At 40.1% G+C, this 13,750-nt stretch overlaps 1 protein-coding gene across 1 annotated transcript in view; it reads left to right on the top strand.

Moving 5' to 3' along the window:
* The window catches only part of ttn.2 (titin, tandem duplicate 2), a 172,590-nt gene that overhangs the window by 151,169 nt on the left and 7,671 nt on the right, over positions 1-13,750 (top strand). The window contains 23 exon segments of the mRNA XM_073854795.1: positions 3-1,769; positions 1,900-2,193; positions 2,301-2,579; positions 2,679-2,975; positions 3,063-5,126; positions 5,213-5,515; positions 5,609-5,914; positions 6,010-6,297; positions 6,384-6,683; positions 6,795-7,098; positions 7,205-7,509; positions 7,607-7,888; positions 8,009-8,602; positions 8,705-8,999; positions 9,080-9,375; positions 9,458-9,760; positions 9,875-10,177; positions 10,293-10,877; positions 10,999-11,308; positions 11,405-11,700; positions 11,792-12,373; positions 12,485-12,784; positions 13,096-13,689. Of these exon segments, the coding sequence (XP_073710896.1) occupies positions 3-1,769; positions 1,900-2,193; positions 2,301-2,579; positions 2,679-2,975; positions 3,063-5,126; positions 5,213-5,515; positions 5,609-5,914; positions 6,010-6,297; positions 6,384-6,683; positions 6,795-7,098; positions 7,205-7,509; positions 7,607-7,888; positions 8,009-8,602; positions 8,705-8,999; positions 9,080-9,375; positions 9,458-9,760; positions 9,875-10,177; positions 10,293-10,877; positions 10,999-11,308; positions 11,405-11,700; positions 11,792-12,373; positions 12,485-12,784; positions 13,096-13,689 (11,247 nt within the window).

Raw genomic sequence — 13,750 nt, 5'->3', positions numbered from 1 at the left:
AGAGGAGGCTGATGTTGATCTTGACATCTCAATGTCAACTCAGTACGTAGCAAAGGCCGGTAGAGATGTGAACATTGTCATTCCTCTTAAGGGTAGACCTGCTCCAAATGTAACATGGAGAAAGGGGGAGAAGAAACTTAGTGGCGACACAAGATACACCATCAAAAACACAGAATATTCAACTACACTTATCATCCCGAAAGTCACAAGAGATGATACAGGCAAATATCTTCTTGAGATTGAAAATGGAGTCGGAGAACCAAAAACAATTACAGTGTCTGTTAAAGTATTGGATACACCATCAGCTTGCAATAAATTGATTGTGAAAAATGTGACACGAGGTAAACTCACTCTGAGCTGGGAACCACCTTTTATTGATGGTGGCTCTCCAATCACAAATTACATTGTTGAGAAGAAGGATGCTAAATTAAAGGCCTTCACTACTGTGACAAATGAATGTGCCAATACAACATTTAAGGTTGAAGGCCTAGCTGACAAAATTTCCTATTTCTTCCGTGTTTCTGCTGAAAATGAATACGGTGTTGGTGATCCTTGTGAGACTGCACATCCTGTCAGAGCAACAGAAACACCAGGTCCTGTAAGAGATCTTTTGGTGGCTGATTCATCTAATACATCTGTAACTTTGGCATGGACAAAGCCTGATCACGATGGTGGCAGCCACATTTCTGAGTACATTGTTGAGATGAAAGAAGAAGAAGAAGAAACTTGGAGCCTTGGTGGCACGTGCAGACGTTGCCAGTTTGAAGTTACACATCTTAAAGAACTCTCAGAAGTTTTCTTCCGAGTATTTGCCAAAAATGAGAAGGGTCTCAGTGACTTCTCTCAAATTGGACCAATCACTGTAATGGACTCTGTTATACCACCTGAGGCTTACTTTACTGACTGTCCAAGTGGGGTAATAAGTGTTCGCATTGGACAAAATGCGAATATTGATTTGCCGTACAAAGGTAAACCCAGGCCAACTATTCAGTGGGTGAAAGATGATGAGTTACTCAAGGAAAGCGAACAAGTTCGTTTCAGGCAAACAGAGAACAAAGCAAGTCTAATGATAAGAAATGCCAGAAAGGAAAATGCAGGAAAATACACCATGGTCCTTGATAACACACTTCATGTGACTTACTATGACATCAGAGTAATTACACTTGGACCACCATCTGTGCCTGTAGGCCCAATCCGTTTTGATGAAATCAAAGCCCAGAGTATTATCATTTCATGGGATGAACCCCGGGAAGATGGTGGAGGAGAGATTACTTGCTATAGTGTAGAAAAGCGAGAGACATCCCAAATAGCATGGAAAATGGTTTGCTCCAGTGTGGTAAGGACCACATTCAAGATACCAAATTTGGTTAAGGGTACTGAATACCAATTTAGAGTGCGTGCAGAGAACAAATATGGAGTAAGCGATCCTCTTAACTCATCAGATGTGGTTGCTCAACACCAGTATAAGCCACCAGGTCCACCGGGTAAACCGTTGGTATACAACGTAACAAGTGATGGCATGACTGTTCAGTGGGATGCCCCGAGCTTTGATGGTGGTTCACCAGTCACTGGATACCATCTTGAGAAGAAAGACAGGAACAGCTTATTGTGGACAAAAGTGAATACCAATGTTATCTCTGGAAAAGAATACAGAGCCATTGGACTTATTGAAGGGCTGGAGTATTCATTCAGAGTTTATGCCGAAAACAATGCAGGCATGAGTCCAGTCAGTGAGCAGAGCAAACACAAACTGGCAATTTCGCCTGTTGGTAAGTCATAGTATTCTCTTTGTTCTCATTTTACAGCTTAATCCTCATTCCAACTATTTTGTCAACACTTCTAGGTATTTATGTCTTTTGTAAAAATCTATGTTTTAAGCTATCTTCTAATCTTTTTCAGATCCTCCTGGCACACCTAATTGCATTGATGTTACAAGAGATTCTGTAACACTTCAGTGGGAACCACCTAAACGAGACGGAGGCAGCAGGATTGTGGCATACAGTGTTGAAAGACGTCAGGGAAGAGGGCGTTGGTTAAGATGCAATTTCATTGATGTCAGTGAATGTCAGTTTACAGTAACAAGCCTTGCTGCAGGTGACCGCTTTGAATTTAGGGTAATTGCCAGGAATGCTGTTGGAACAGTAAGTCCACCTTCTCAGTCATCTGGCTACATCATGACCAAGGATGAAAGTGGTAAGCACAAATCCATTGTTATACATTTAATGATGTAATTTATATATATATTTATGTAACATATGGTTTTAAAAAAAGCTGCATCTAAAAATATATATTTTTTTCAGTCATTCCTGAGATTGTGTTTGAAGCTGAGAAGACCCTCACTATCAAGGCAGGAGAAAACATTAAACTCAACTGCACTATAAGTGGACGTCCTGTACCTCAAGTGACATGGTATAAAGATGGAAAGGAATTTGACAAGATGTTGGTTGACATCACCACGGTTATTGGAGGAAGCTCACTTTTCGTCAGAGATGCTGACCGCAATGATCGTGGTATTTACACAGTTGAGGCAAAGAACAGTTCAGGCACAACAAAAGTAGATATACTTGTCAGAGTACAAGGTATGTTCTAAAAAATATAATATTATTTTTTGTGTAATAAATTAAATAAAAATGTTGTTTATTGGAAAGATGCCAATATTTCCAATGCTTGTGATTCAGATACCCCTGGACCACCTGAGGGCCCACTGCGCTTTACCAATATTTCTGCCGAGAAAGCAAGTCTTTGGTGGAGCCCACCTGATAATGATGGCTGTGCACCTATCACTCATTATGTCATTGAGAAGCGTGAGACTTCCAGAATTTCATGGGCGCTTGTAACATCCAAGTGTGAAGCCTGCTCTTTTAATGCCACAAAACTGATTAAAGACAATGAATATCAGTTCCGGGTGTCAGCTGTCAATAAATTTGGTGTGGGCAAGCCACTGGAGTCTGATCCATTCGTTGCCAAAATACAGTACAGTAAGTAAAAAGTGGTTGTTCTTAATAATTTGCTAATACTGCAGAGGTAATCTTTAATCTTACACATTATTTTTTTTATATCTCACACGGTACCAGATGCTCCTGGGACACCTGACTGCACACATGTGACAGGAAACAGTATTACGCTATGCTGGACAAGACCAAGACATGATGGTGGAAATGAGATCAAGCAATACATTCTTGAAAGGCGGGAGAAGAAGAGCTTAAGATGGGTGAAGGTTTCATCAAAAAGACCAATAACTGAGCTTAGGCATAGAGCTACAAATCTTACAGAAGGAAATGAATATGAATTCCGTGTTTTGGCTGAAAACGGTGCTGGAATTGGACCTGCAAGCGGAACGTCCAGATTGTTCAAGTGCAGAGAGCCAACAAGTGCACCCAGTGCTCCAACTGTTGTGAAGGTCACTGACTCCACCAAGACATCTGTAACCCTGGAATGGACCAAGCCTGTGTTTGATGGTGGTTTGGAAATCATTGGTTACATTATTGAGATGTGCAAGGCAAGCCTTGAGGAATGGCACAGAGTCAATAACCAGACTTGTGTCAATACCAATTACACAGTAACAGATTTAGAACCTGGTGAGGAGTATAGATTCCGTGTGTGCGCAGTCAATGGTGCTGGAAAGGGAGAAACCTCTGAGACAAAGAATATAGTGCAAGCTGTTGATCGTCTGACATCACCAGAAATAGAAATTGATTCAGACTTCAAACAGACACATGTTGTGAGGAATGGTGGAACAGTCACCCTTCATATTCCATTCCGTGGCAAACCAGCCCCCCTTGCCACATGGACAAAAGCAGATGGAGAGCTTGGTGTAATGGTAGATATAAATACCACAGAAACTTACAGCACTTTGACCATTGAAAACTGTACTAGGTATGATGCTGGCAAGTATACACTCTCTCTTGAAAACAACAGTGGTCGTAAATCTATTACATTAACAGTGAAAGTACTGGACACACCTGGACCACCAGGTCCTCTCACATTCAAGGATGTGACAAGAGGTGCTCTCACCCTCATGTGGGATGCACCATCTAATGATGGAGGTGCTCGTGTCCATCACTACATTGTTGAGAAGCGAGAAGCAAGTCGCTTGAGTTGGCAAGAGGTTAGTGAAAAATGCACACGACAAATCCTGAGAGTGATCAACCTTGCTGCAGGCACACCCTACCTCTTCAGAGTTATTGCGGAAAATCAGTATGGCAAAGGTGAACCATTTGAAATGACGGAACCTGTTATAGCCACAGAAGAGCCTGCACCACCCAAGCGATTGGATGTCATTGATACTACATCCTCAACAGCCACCTTAGTATGGATGAAGCCTGAGCATGATGGTGGAAGTCGCATTACTGGGTACATTGTTGAGACTAGAAAGAAAGGCACGGCCCATTGGCTTGTTGGTGGTCAAACAAAATCTTTGAAAATGGTTCTTGAAGGCTTGGTTGAGAACACAGAATATGAGTTCCGTGTCAAAGCCCAGAATGATGCTGGTGTTAGTCACCCACGAGATGCACTAGCCTCTGTAATTATAAAAGAACCCCGTATAGAGCCAACAGCAGATCTCAGCGGCATTGAGCTCATCACCTGCAAAACTGGAAATGCCTTTACCATTGATATTCCAATCAGTGGCAGACCAGTCCCCAAGGTAACATGGAAACTTGAAGAGATGAAACTGAAAGAAACAGATAGAGTATCAATTAAGACCTCAAAAGACCGAACCACTTTACTTGTTAAGGATGCAAAGAGAGGTGACAGTGGAAAATATTATCTCACTCTTGAGAATGCAGCTGGATCAAAGACATTCACTGTTGCTGTCATTGTCATCGGAAGACCAAGCCAACCAACTGGACCTGTTGAAATTTCAGGAATCTCATCAGAATCTTGTGTATTAACTTGGGCAGAACCTGCAGATGATGGTGGAACAGACATCACTAATTATATTGTTGAGAAACGGGAGTCTGGAGCCACCACATGGCAGGTTGTGAATTCAAGTGTGAAACGGACCACTATTAAAGTAACTCATCTGACCAAATACATGGAGTATACTTTCAGAGTCTGTGCTGAAAACAAGTTTGGTGTTAGCAAGCCTATCGAATCTCAAGCTGTTGTTGCTGAGCATCCATTTGGTGAGTACATTTTGTATCATATAAACTTCTAATTGGTTGATAAAACACACCATGAATACTAATATTTGTTTATTTTCTGTTTTTAGTCTCACCAAGCCCACCAACTCGCCCAGATGTAGTTTTAGTGTCTGCTAATGCAATTACTATTCGTTGGGATGTGCCATATTATGATGGTGGAAGCCAAGTAACTGGATACTGGATTGAGAAGAAGGAACGTAATACCATACTGTGGGTGAGGGAAAACAAGATTCCTTGCCTTGATTGTCAATACAAGGTCTCCAATCTTATTGAAGGCCTTGAGTACCAGTTCAGAGTATATGCAATGAACATTGCTGGTCTAAGTAAAGCCAGTGAGGCATCAAGGCCAGTACTTGCTCTAAATCCAGTTGGTAAGTTTTATTCTTTCTTGCTATTATGCATATTTACGATTGTTTTAATTAATGACTAGATATTTATAAAGTGATTTTTGTCTGCATTTTTAGATCCACCTGGCAAACCAGAGGTTTATGATATAACCAAAACCTCAGTGTCTATTAGATGGTCTGTGCCTTTCAACGACGGTGGCAGTAAGATTGTTGGATATGTTGTTGAACGCAAAGCTTCCACTGAGGACGATGAAGCTCGCTGGTTAAAGTGCAACTACACTACTATCACAGAAAACTTCTTCACTATTACATCACTTAGTGATGGAGAAACATATGAATTCCGTGTTATTGCCAGAAATGGTGCTGGAGTCCACAGCATGCCATCTGAGTCTACAGGACCCATAATATGCAAAGATGAATATAGTAAGATATTTCCTTAAATGTTGTATAAATACACAGTGGGAAGAATTTTAATATTATGGATATGTTTTAATATACATTTTATCCTATTTTATTAGCACCACCAAAGGCTGAGCTGGACAAACTTGTGGGTGAGACGATCACTATTAGAGCAGGAGCAGACATTGTTCTTGATGCTGCAGTCGGTGGAAAACCAGAGCCCAAGGTTTTCTGGTCCAAGGGTGATAAGGAGCTGGAGGCTGGAGAGAAATACTCACTTACGTACACCAGTACAAGAGCAATAGCAATAGTTAAGTCATGTGATAGAAATGATACTGGAAAATACATCCTCACTGTGAAAAATGCTAGTGGAACCAAAACAGCTGCTGTCAATGTTAAAGTCCTTGGTAAGAACTTATTAAATTATACATGATTGTTTTATTAAAAATTTGTAATTTTCTGCAAATTTCATGAAAATATATTTTACTTCTTGACACGCCTGGACCACCTGAGGGTGCAATCATAATTAGCAGAGTCACAGAAGAGAAATGTACAGTTTCCTGGAAGATTCCTCTGGAGGATGGTGGAGATTCTGTTTCTCACTATATTGTTGAGAGGCGTGAGACCAGCAGACTCAACTGGGTAGTCATGGAAACTGAATGCAAAACTCTGTCTTGTGTCAGCACAAAACTGATCAAAAACAATGAGTACATTTTCCGGGTCAGAGGTGTAAATAAGTACGGGCCTGGTGTACCCTTAGAGTCTGAACCAGTTATTGCAAGAAATGCATACAGTGAGTATAATTACTTGTAAATGTTCATTATTATTATTATTTCTGCAAAAATATGATTGATTTATGGCAACATATACAAAGTCTTGAGACTTTTTTTAATTTACATTATAGCTGTACCAACACCTCCGGGGGCACCAGAGATTACTGCTATTGGAAAAGAACATGTCATCATTGAGTGGCTTAAGCCAGAGAGTGATGGCGGTAGTGAAATCAAAAGCTACCTTGTGGATAAACGTGAGAAGAGCAGTGTTAGATGGACGAGAGTGAACAAAACCTACACAATTTATGATACACGCCTCAAGATCACTGGTCTTCTTGAGGGTAGTGATTATCAGTTCCGTGTTGCAGCTGCCAATGCTGCTGGAACCAGTCAGCCAAGTGAGGCATCTTCATATGCCCACTGCAGGGAGCCAACATGTAAGTACTAATAACATGCATTTGTCCTGTTTGGATGTATTTCATGTAGCAAATAATTATTTTAGTTGTCAATAACATCCACTCCTTTGTGCTCTTAATTTTACATATACCCCAGCTCCACCATCAGTTCCTCGTATTATAGATACCACAAAGCACAGTATTAGTATCACATGGACACGACCAATGTATGATGGCGGATCTGATGTCACGGGCTATGTGGTTGAGATTCTGGAGGAGGGAACGGAGCAGTGGTACAGAGCCACCCAAAAACTGCTGATCAGTACTAAGTACACTGTAACTGGTCTGACAAGTACCAAAAAATACCGCTTTAGGGTGGCTGCTGTAAATGCAATGGGCACTGGGGAATTTAGTGAAGGGAGTGTTGAGTCTTCACCTTCAGAGAGAGTTGGTAGGTCATTTTAAAGTTTCACAGCATTCATTATGTTCATATTCACTCAGTTTAACATGCCGTTACTGAATGGAATATTTCACTATTATTTTTCCAGAAATACCTGATATTGAACTACCTGACGACTTGAAGAAAACTGTTTGCATCAGAGCTGGAAACACTTTACGCCTTCGTGTTACTACAACTGGCAGACCTGCACCAGTTATTACCTGGAGAAAGACTGGAATTGACTTACAGGCTCGTGGCTTCATAGACACTACAGAAAATTCTACAACTTTAATAGTGGAGAAAGTGCATCGCTATGATGCTGGAAAATACACAATTGAGGCAGAAAATCCATCTGGCAAGAAAGCAGTTACTATTCTTGTTAAGGTTTATGGTGAGTAAAGATTAGTAAAAACTATAAATAATAATTATAAATACATTAGCAACAATGACTTTACATAACCTTTCAGTCTTAACATTGTAAACTTACTAAATGAAAAAAAATGTTTTCTAGATACTCCTGGTCCATGTGGTGCAGTATATGTTAAGGATTACACAAAAGAGTCTGTTGTTATTACCTGGGAAGTGCCAACTATTGATGGAGGTGCTCCCATCAGCAACTACATAATTGAGAAGCGTGAATCTTCAATGAAATCCTACAAAACTGTGACAACAGAATGTAAGAAGACGCTATACAGAATAACCCAACTGGAGGAAGGCACACAATACTTCTTTAGAGTATTGCCTGAGAATATATATGGTATCGGAGAACCTTGTGAAATTAGTGAACCAGTTCTTGTTTGTGAAGTTCCATCCGTTCCCCAAGATCTTTATGTCATTGACATCACAAAGTCTACAGTCAGTCTTGGATGGGAAAAACCACTTCATGATGGTGGCAGCAGAATTAGTGGCTATGTCATTGAAGCTTGCAAAGCTGGAACTGACCGTTGGTTGGATGTTGCAAATGTGAAATCAACTGTGCTACAGCACACAATCGTGTCACTAAATGAAAATGAGCAATATCTCTTTAGAATCAAAGCTGAAAATAGCAGAGGTGTCAGTGAGCCAAGAGATATTATGACACCTGTGACAATACAAGAACAAAAAAGTATTATATTGTCAGCAAAAGCAAACAAAAATAAACAGTTTATATTTTTTCTTTACTTGTTCATATGTATATATCAAACTGATATTCCTGTTCTTATTACAGTCATGCCCAGGATTGATTTGACCGGCATCCCTCAAAAGATTGTGAGTGTGCCGGCTGGTAAGCCAATTTTGCTTAACATTCCCATCAAAGGTAGACCTGCACCAGTCTGTTCTTGGTTCTTTGGTGGAGTCAAGATGAAGGACACGCTCGACCGCATCAAGATTGAAACAACTGCTAAATTCACCAATCTGTCAGTTCGTGAAACCACAATTAATGACACTGGTGACTACACTCTTAAAGTAAAGAATGACGTAGGAACCGCAACTGAAGTCATCAAAGTTATCATTCTTGATAAGAAACATTTTACTTCTCCATAAAAGTTTTATGTTGCCAAAGTACATGTAAATTGACCAAATGTATTTCTGTCCTAGATAAACCTGGAGTACCTGTGGGTCCTTTGAGAATTGATGAAGTGGATGCAACATCTGTTACCTGTAGCTGGGAACCACCAGAGAAGGACGGAGGTGCAAATGTCAGTGGCTATGTTGTTGAGCAACGTGATGCTCATCGACCTGGATGGTTGCCTGTCTCTGAATCTGTCACAAGACCTACATTCAAGTTTACGAGACTTACAGAGGGAACTGAATATGTATTCCGTGTAGCTGCAACGAATCGCTTCGGCATAGGCAGTTTCTTGCAGTCTGAAGTTGTTGAGTGCAAGAGTGCCAAAAGTAGGTTATTTTCTAAAATATCCAATTTTTGTGTTTTTTAGTAAGAAACAAATAATTTAATTAATCTTTTACCTTTTTGCAGCGGTACCTGGAGCACCCAGCACACCTGAAATACTTGATGTGTCTCATGATGGAATGACTCTCACTTGGAGACCACCTGAGCACGATGGTGGTTCTTCTGTGGCCGGCTATATTATTGACCGCAAAGAGGTTGGATCAGAGAGATGGGTTCGCATAAATAAAAATCCAGTGACAATGACAAGATACCGAGCCACAGGACTTATGGAGGGTCTTGAATATGAGTATAGAGTGACAGCCATCAACTCTAGAGGTGCTGGAAAACCAAGTGAAAGTTCTAAAGCAGCTATTGCAATGGATCCTATCGGTACGTACCAACATGGCCTTATAAAAGTACAAAGATATGGATTTATAGAACATTTAAAAAGATTTCACACTGTGTTATTGAAAACTCAGTATGTTAAAATTTCCTCCTAAACAGAACCTCCTGGTATTCCACTGAATCCAAGAGTAACAGATACCACAAGAACATCAGTTTCAATTGCTTGGTCTCCTCCAGAGGATGAAGGAGGTGCAGCTGTTACTGGTTATCTCATAGAGATGCAGAAGGTTGACCAGATTGAATGGACCAAATGCAACACAACACCAACAAAGATCTGTGAATATACTTTGACACATTTGCCCCAGGGCGCTGAATACAGGTTCCGTGTGATGGCATGCAATGCTGGTGGAGCAGGTGAACCAGCTGAGATTCCAAGGGTGGTCAAAGTTACAGAAATGCTTGGTAAGATCAAAGATCTAAAAAAATCATATATAAAAATAAATATTTATATAATTTGTGATTGAATATATGTGATAGTACACAGATGTGCTGTAGCAGCTTGCTATTTTGGTTTCAGAATATCCTGATTATGAGCTGGACACAACGTACCAGGAGGGCTATGTTGTCAGACAAGGTGGTGTCATCAGGCTCTCTGTGCCCATCAAGGGCAAACCCTACCCAACATGCAAGTGGACAAAGGATGGCCGTGACATTTCTCACAGAGCTATGATTGCCACCAGTGATGAACGCACTGAGCTTGTAATCAAGGAAGCCCACAGAGATGACACTGGCACGTATGACCTTGTGCTGGAGAACAAATGTGGCAAAAAGGCTGTGTATATTAAAGTTAAAGTTATTGGGCGTCCTGATCCACCTGAGGGTCCTCTTGAATTTGATGATATCCAAGCACGTTCAGTAAGAGTAAGCTGGAGACCACCTTCAGAGGATGGAGGTTCTGATATTCTTGGTTACATTGTGGAGAGGCGAGAGGTGCCTAAAGCAGCTTGGTATACAGTGGACTCGCGTGTGGTTGACACATCACTGGTGGTCAAGGGACTGAAGGAAAATGTTGAATATCACTTCAGGGTTACGGCAGAGAACCAGTTTGGCATTAGCAGATCCTTAAAATCTGATGAATCTGTTACCCCGAAGACTCCTCTTTGTAAGCATTCTTATTCTTGTAATACTTATCTTGCCAATAACTTTCAATAACACACCATTATGTTAGATACAGTATGTATGTATATATGTAATATTTTATTATCTATTTGTTTTTTATAAAGGTCCACCAGAACCTTCCAGCTTCCCTCCAGAAATCATGGATGTTACAAAGACCACAATTGGCCTGTCTTGGTCAAGACCAAAGGATGATGGTGGATCTCGTGTCACTGGATACTATGTTGAGAGAAGAGAAACTTCCACTGAAAAGTGGGTGCGTCATAACAAGACTCACATCACAACAACAATGTATACTCTCACTGGTCTCATCCCTGATGCAGAGTACCAGTTCCGTGTGGTTGCTCAGAATGATATTGGTCTGAGTGAGCCAGGACCTGTATCTGAGTCAGTTGTATGCAAAGATCCGTTTGATAAGTCCCCTTAAAATCAAGCTAATAATTCATCCTTATGAAAAAAAGATTAAACATATTTGCTTTATTTACATAATCCATCTCCTGTTTTAACAGATAAACCAGGCCAACCTGGTGAGATTGACATAATCTCTATAGCCAAGGACTGCATAACCATTCATTGGCTACGTCCTGAATCAGATGGTGGAAAAGAAATCATTGGGTACTGGATTGAATATAGGCAGGCAGGTGAAAGTGCCTGGAAGAAATGCAACAAAGAGCGTTCAAAGGACAGACAGTTTACCATGGGCGGTCTTATGGAGGCTACAGAATATGAATTCCGAGTGTTTGCAGAAAATGAAACTGGACTGAGTAGACCAAGAAGAACTGCAATGGGAATTAAAACCAAACTGAGTGGTAAGTTAATAAGATTTATTTTTATGTGTTTATCTGAATCCAACATTCACAATGTATGCTTGATAATTAAAATGTAAACACTTTTCTGCAGTCGGGGAAGCTCCATGCCTAAAGGAGGAGATGAAAGACACCACCACCAAACTTGGAGAGTCTGGAACATTGATGTGCCAGATTATTGGAAGGCCTCTTCCTGAAATCAAGTGGTACAGATACGGAAAGGAACTAATCCAGAGCCGAAAATACAAAATGAGCTCAGATGGCCGAAACCACTCTTTAACAGTATCAACAGATGAACAAGAAGATGAAGGCCTGTATACATGCAGAGCCATTAATGAGGCAGGTGAAATTGAGACCAGTGGCAAGCTCCGATTGGAGGCTGGACCACAATTCCACCCTGGATTCCCATTAAAGGAGAAATACTATGCAGGTTGTGGAACAAGCCTTCGTCTCCATGTTGTCTACATCGGTCGCCCTATTCCACAGATCATGTGGTTCTATGGAAAGAAGCCTCTGAAACCCTCTGAAAACATCATAATTGAAAACACAGAAAGCTACACCCACTTAGTTATCAGAAATGTCCAGCGTAAGACCAATGCTGGAAAATATAAGGTGCAAATGAGCAACAGATTTGGCACAGTGGACACAGTCCTCCGTGTTGAAATCCAAGATAAACATTTAAGTGAAGGATGAATACTGAACTGTCAATGTAATTATGTTTATGCCTAAACATATAATAAAGAATGAAAATAACAAATACTTATTTCCCCTTCCCTTTAAGATAAACCTCTTATGCCTGAAGGACCAATAATTGTTGATGCTCTACTAAAGAATTCCGTGATCATTAGCTGGAAACCACCAAAGGATGATGGTGGATCAATGATCACAAATTACATTGTAGAGAAACGTGAAGCAAAGGAGGGAGAGCAGTGGCATCTTGTATCATCAGCAATCCCTGGAACCTCATGCCGTGTTCCAAACCTCACTGAGAGTGCTGGATATTACTTCCGGGTCTCTGCACAGAATCAGTATGGCATCAGTGAATCACTTGAGATTCCTTCTGTTGTCATTATTAAGAGTCCATTCGGTAAGTTTCATTGTTTCAAGCATTTGGAATAATGGTCTAAATTGTAAACTATAGTGTACCTTGTTGTGACAGAATTAATTCCATTAATTTATTTAAATACTGTATACATATATATATATATATATATATATACATATATATATATATATATATACATATATATACATACATATATATACATATATATACATACATATATATATATATATATATATATATATATATATATATATATTCTGTTCAGAAGAAATGTAATATTATAATGTTAAGTTTCTTCTTTTTTTCTTTATTTCTTAAAAACAATGCAACAGAGAAACCTGGAGTCCCACAACAGCCAGTTGTTACTTCTGTGACAAAGGATTCATGTGTTGTTTCTTGGAAACCCCCAGCCAGCGATGGAGGGGCTCAAATTAAGAACTATTTCCTTGAGAAAAGAGAGAAGAAACAGAACAAATGGATTTCTGTAACAACAGAAGAGATTCATGAAACATCATACTCTGTTGAAGGCCTTCTTGAAGGTTTTGAATATGAATTCCGTGTAAAGTGTGAAAATATTGGTGGAGAAAGTGACTGGAGTGAGATTTCAGAACCAGTCATTCCAAAATCCGATACAGCTTTGCGTGCTCCATTCTTCAAGGAGGAATTGAGAGACATGTGTGTCAAATATAGGGCAAATGCAACCTTTGTCACTAAAGTTATTGGACATCCCAAGCCAACAGTTAAATGGTACAAAAACGGTAAAGAAATTTTACCTGATGGAGAGAAAGTAAAGGTGCAAGAATTCAAGGGAGGCTACTTCCAACTTGTTATCAGCAATGCTGATGAGAATGATGCAGCTGTTTACCAAATTAGAGCTACTAACCAGCTTGGATCAATTTCCACAACTGTGGCACTAGAGGTTGAGGGTAAGTATTACTGATTGTTTTGTGTTAATAACAAAATATTTATGTAAACGGTATCCTTGCA

This window comes from Misgurnus anguillicaudatus, chromosome 17 (assembly GCF_027580225.2).
Source record: "Misgurnus anguillicaudatus chromosome 17, ASM2758022v2, whole genome shotgun sequence".
NCBI classification, from domain to species: Eukaryota; Metazoa; Chordata; class Actinopteri; order Cypriniformes; family Cobitidae; genus Misgurnus; species Misgurnus anguillicaudatus.
This window is presented reverse-complemented; position numbering and strand designations above follow the sequence as displayed.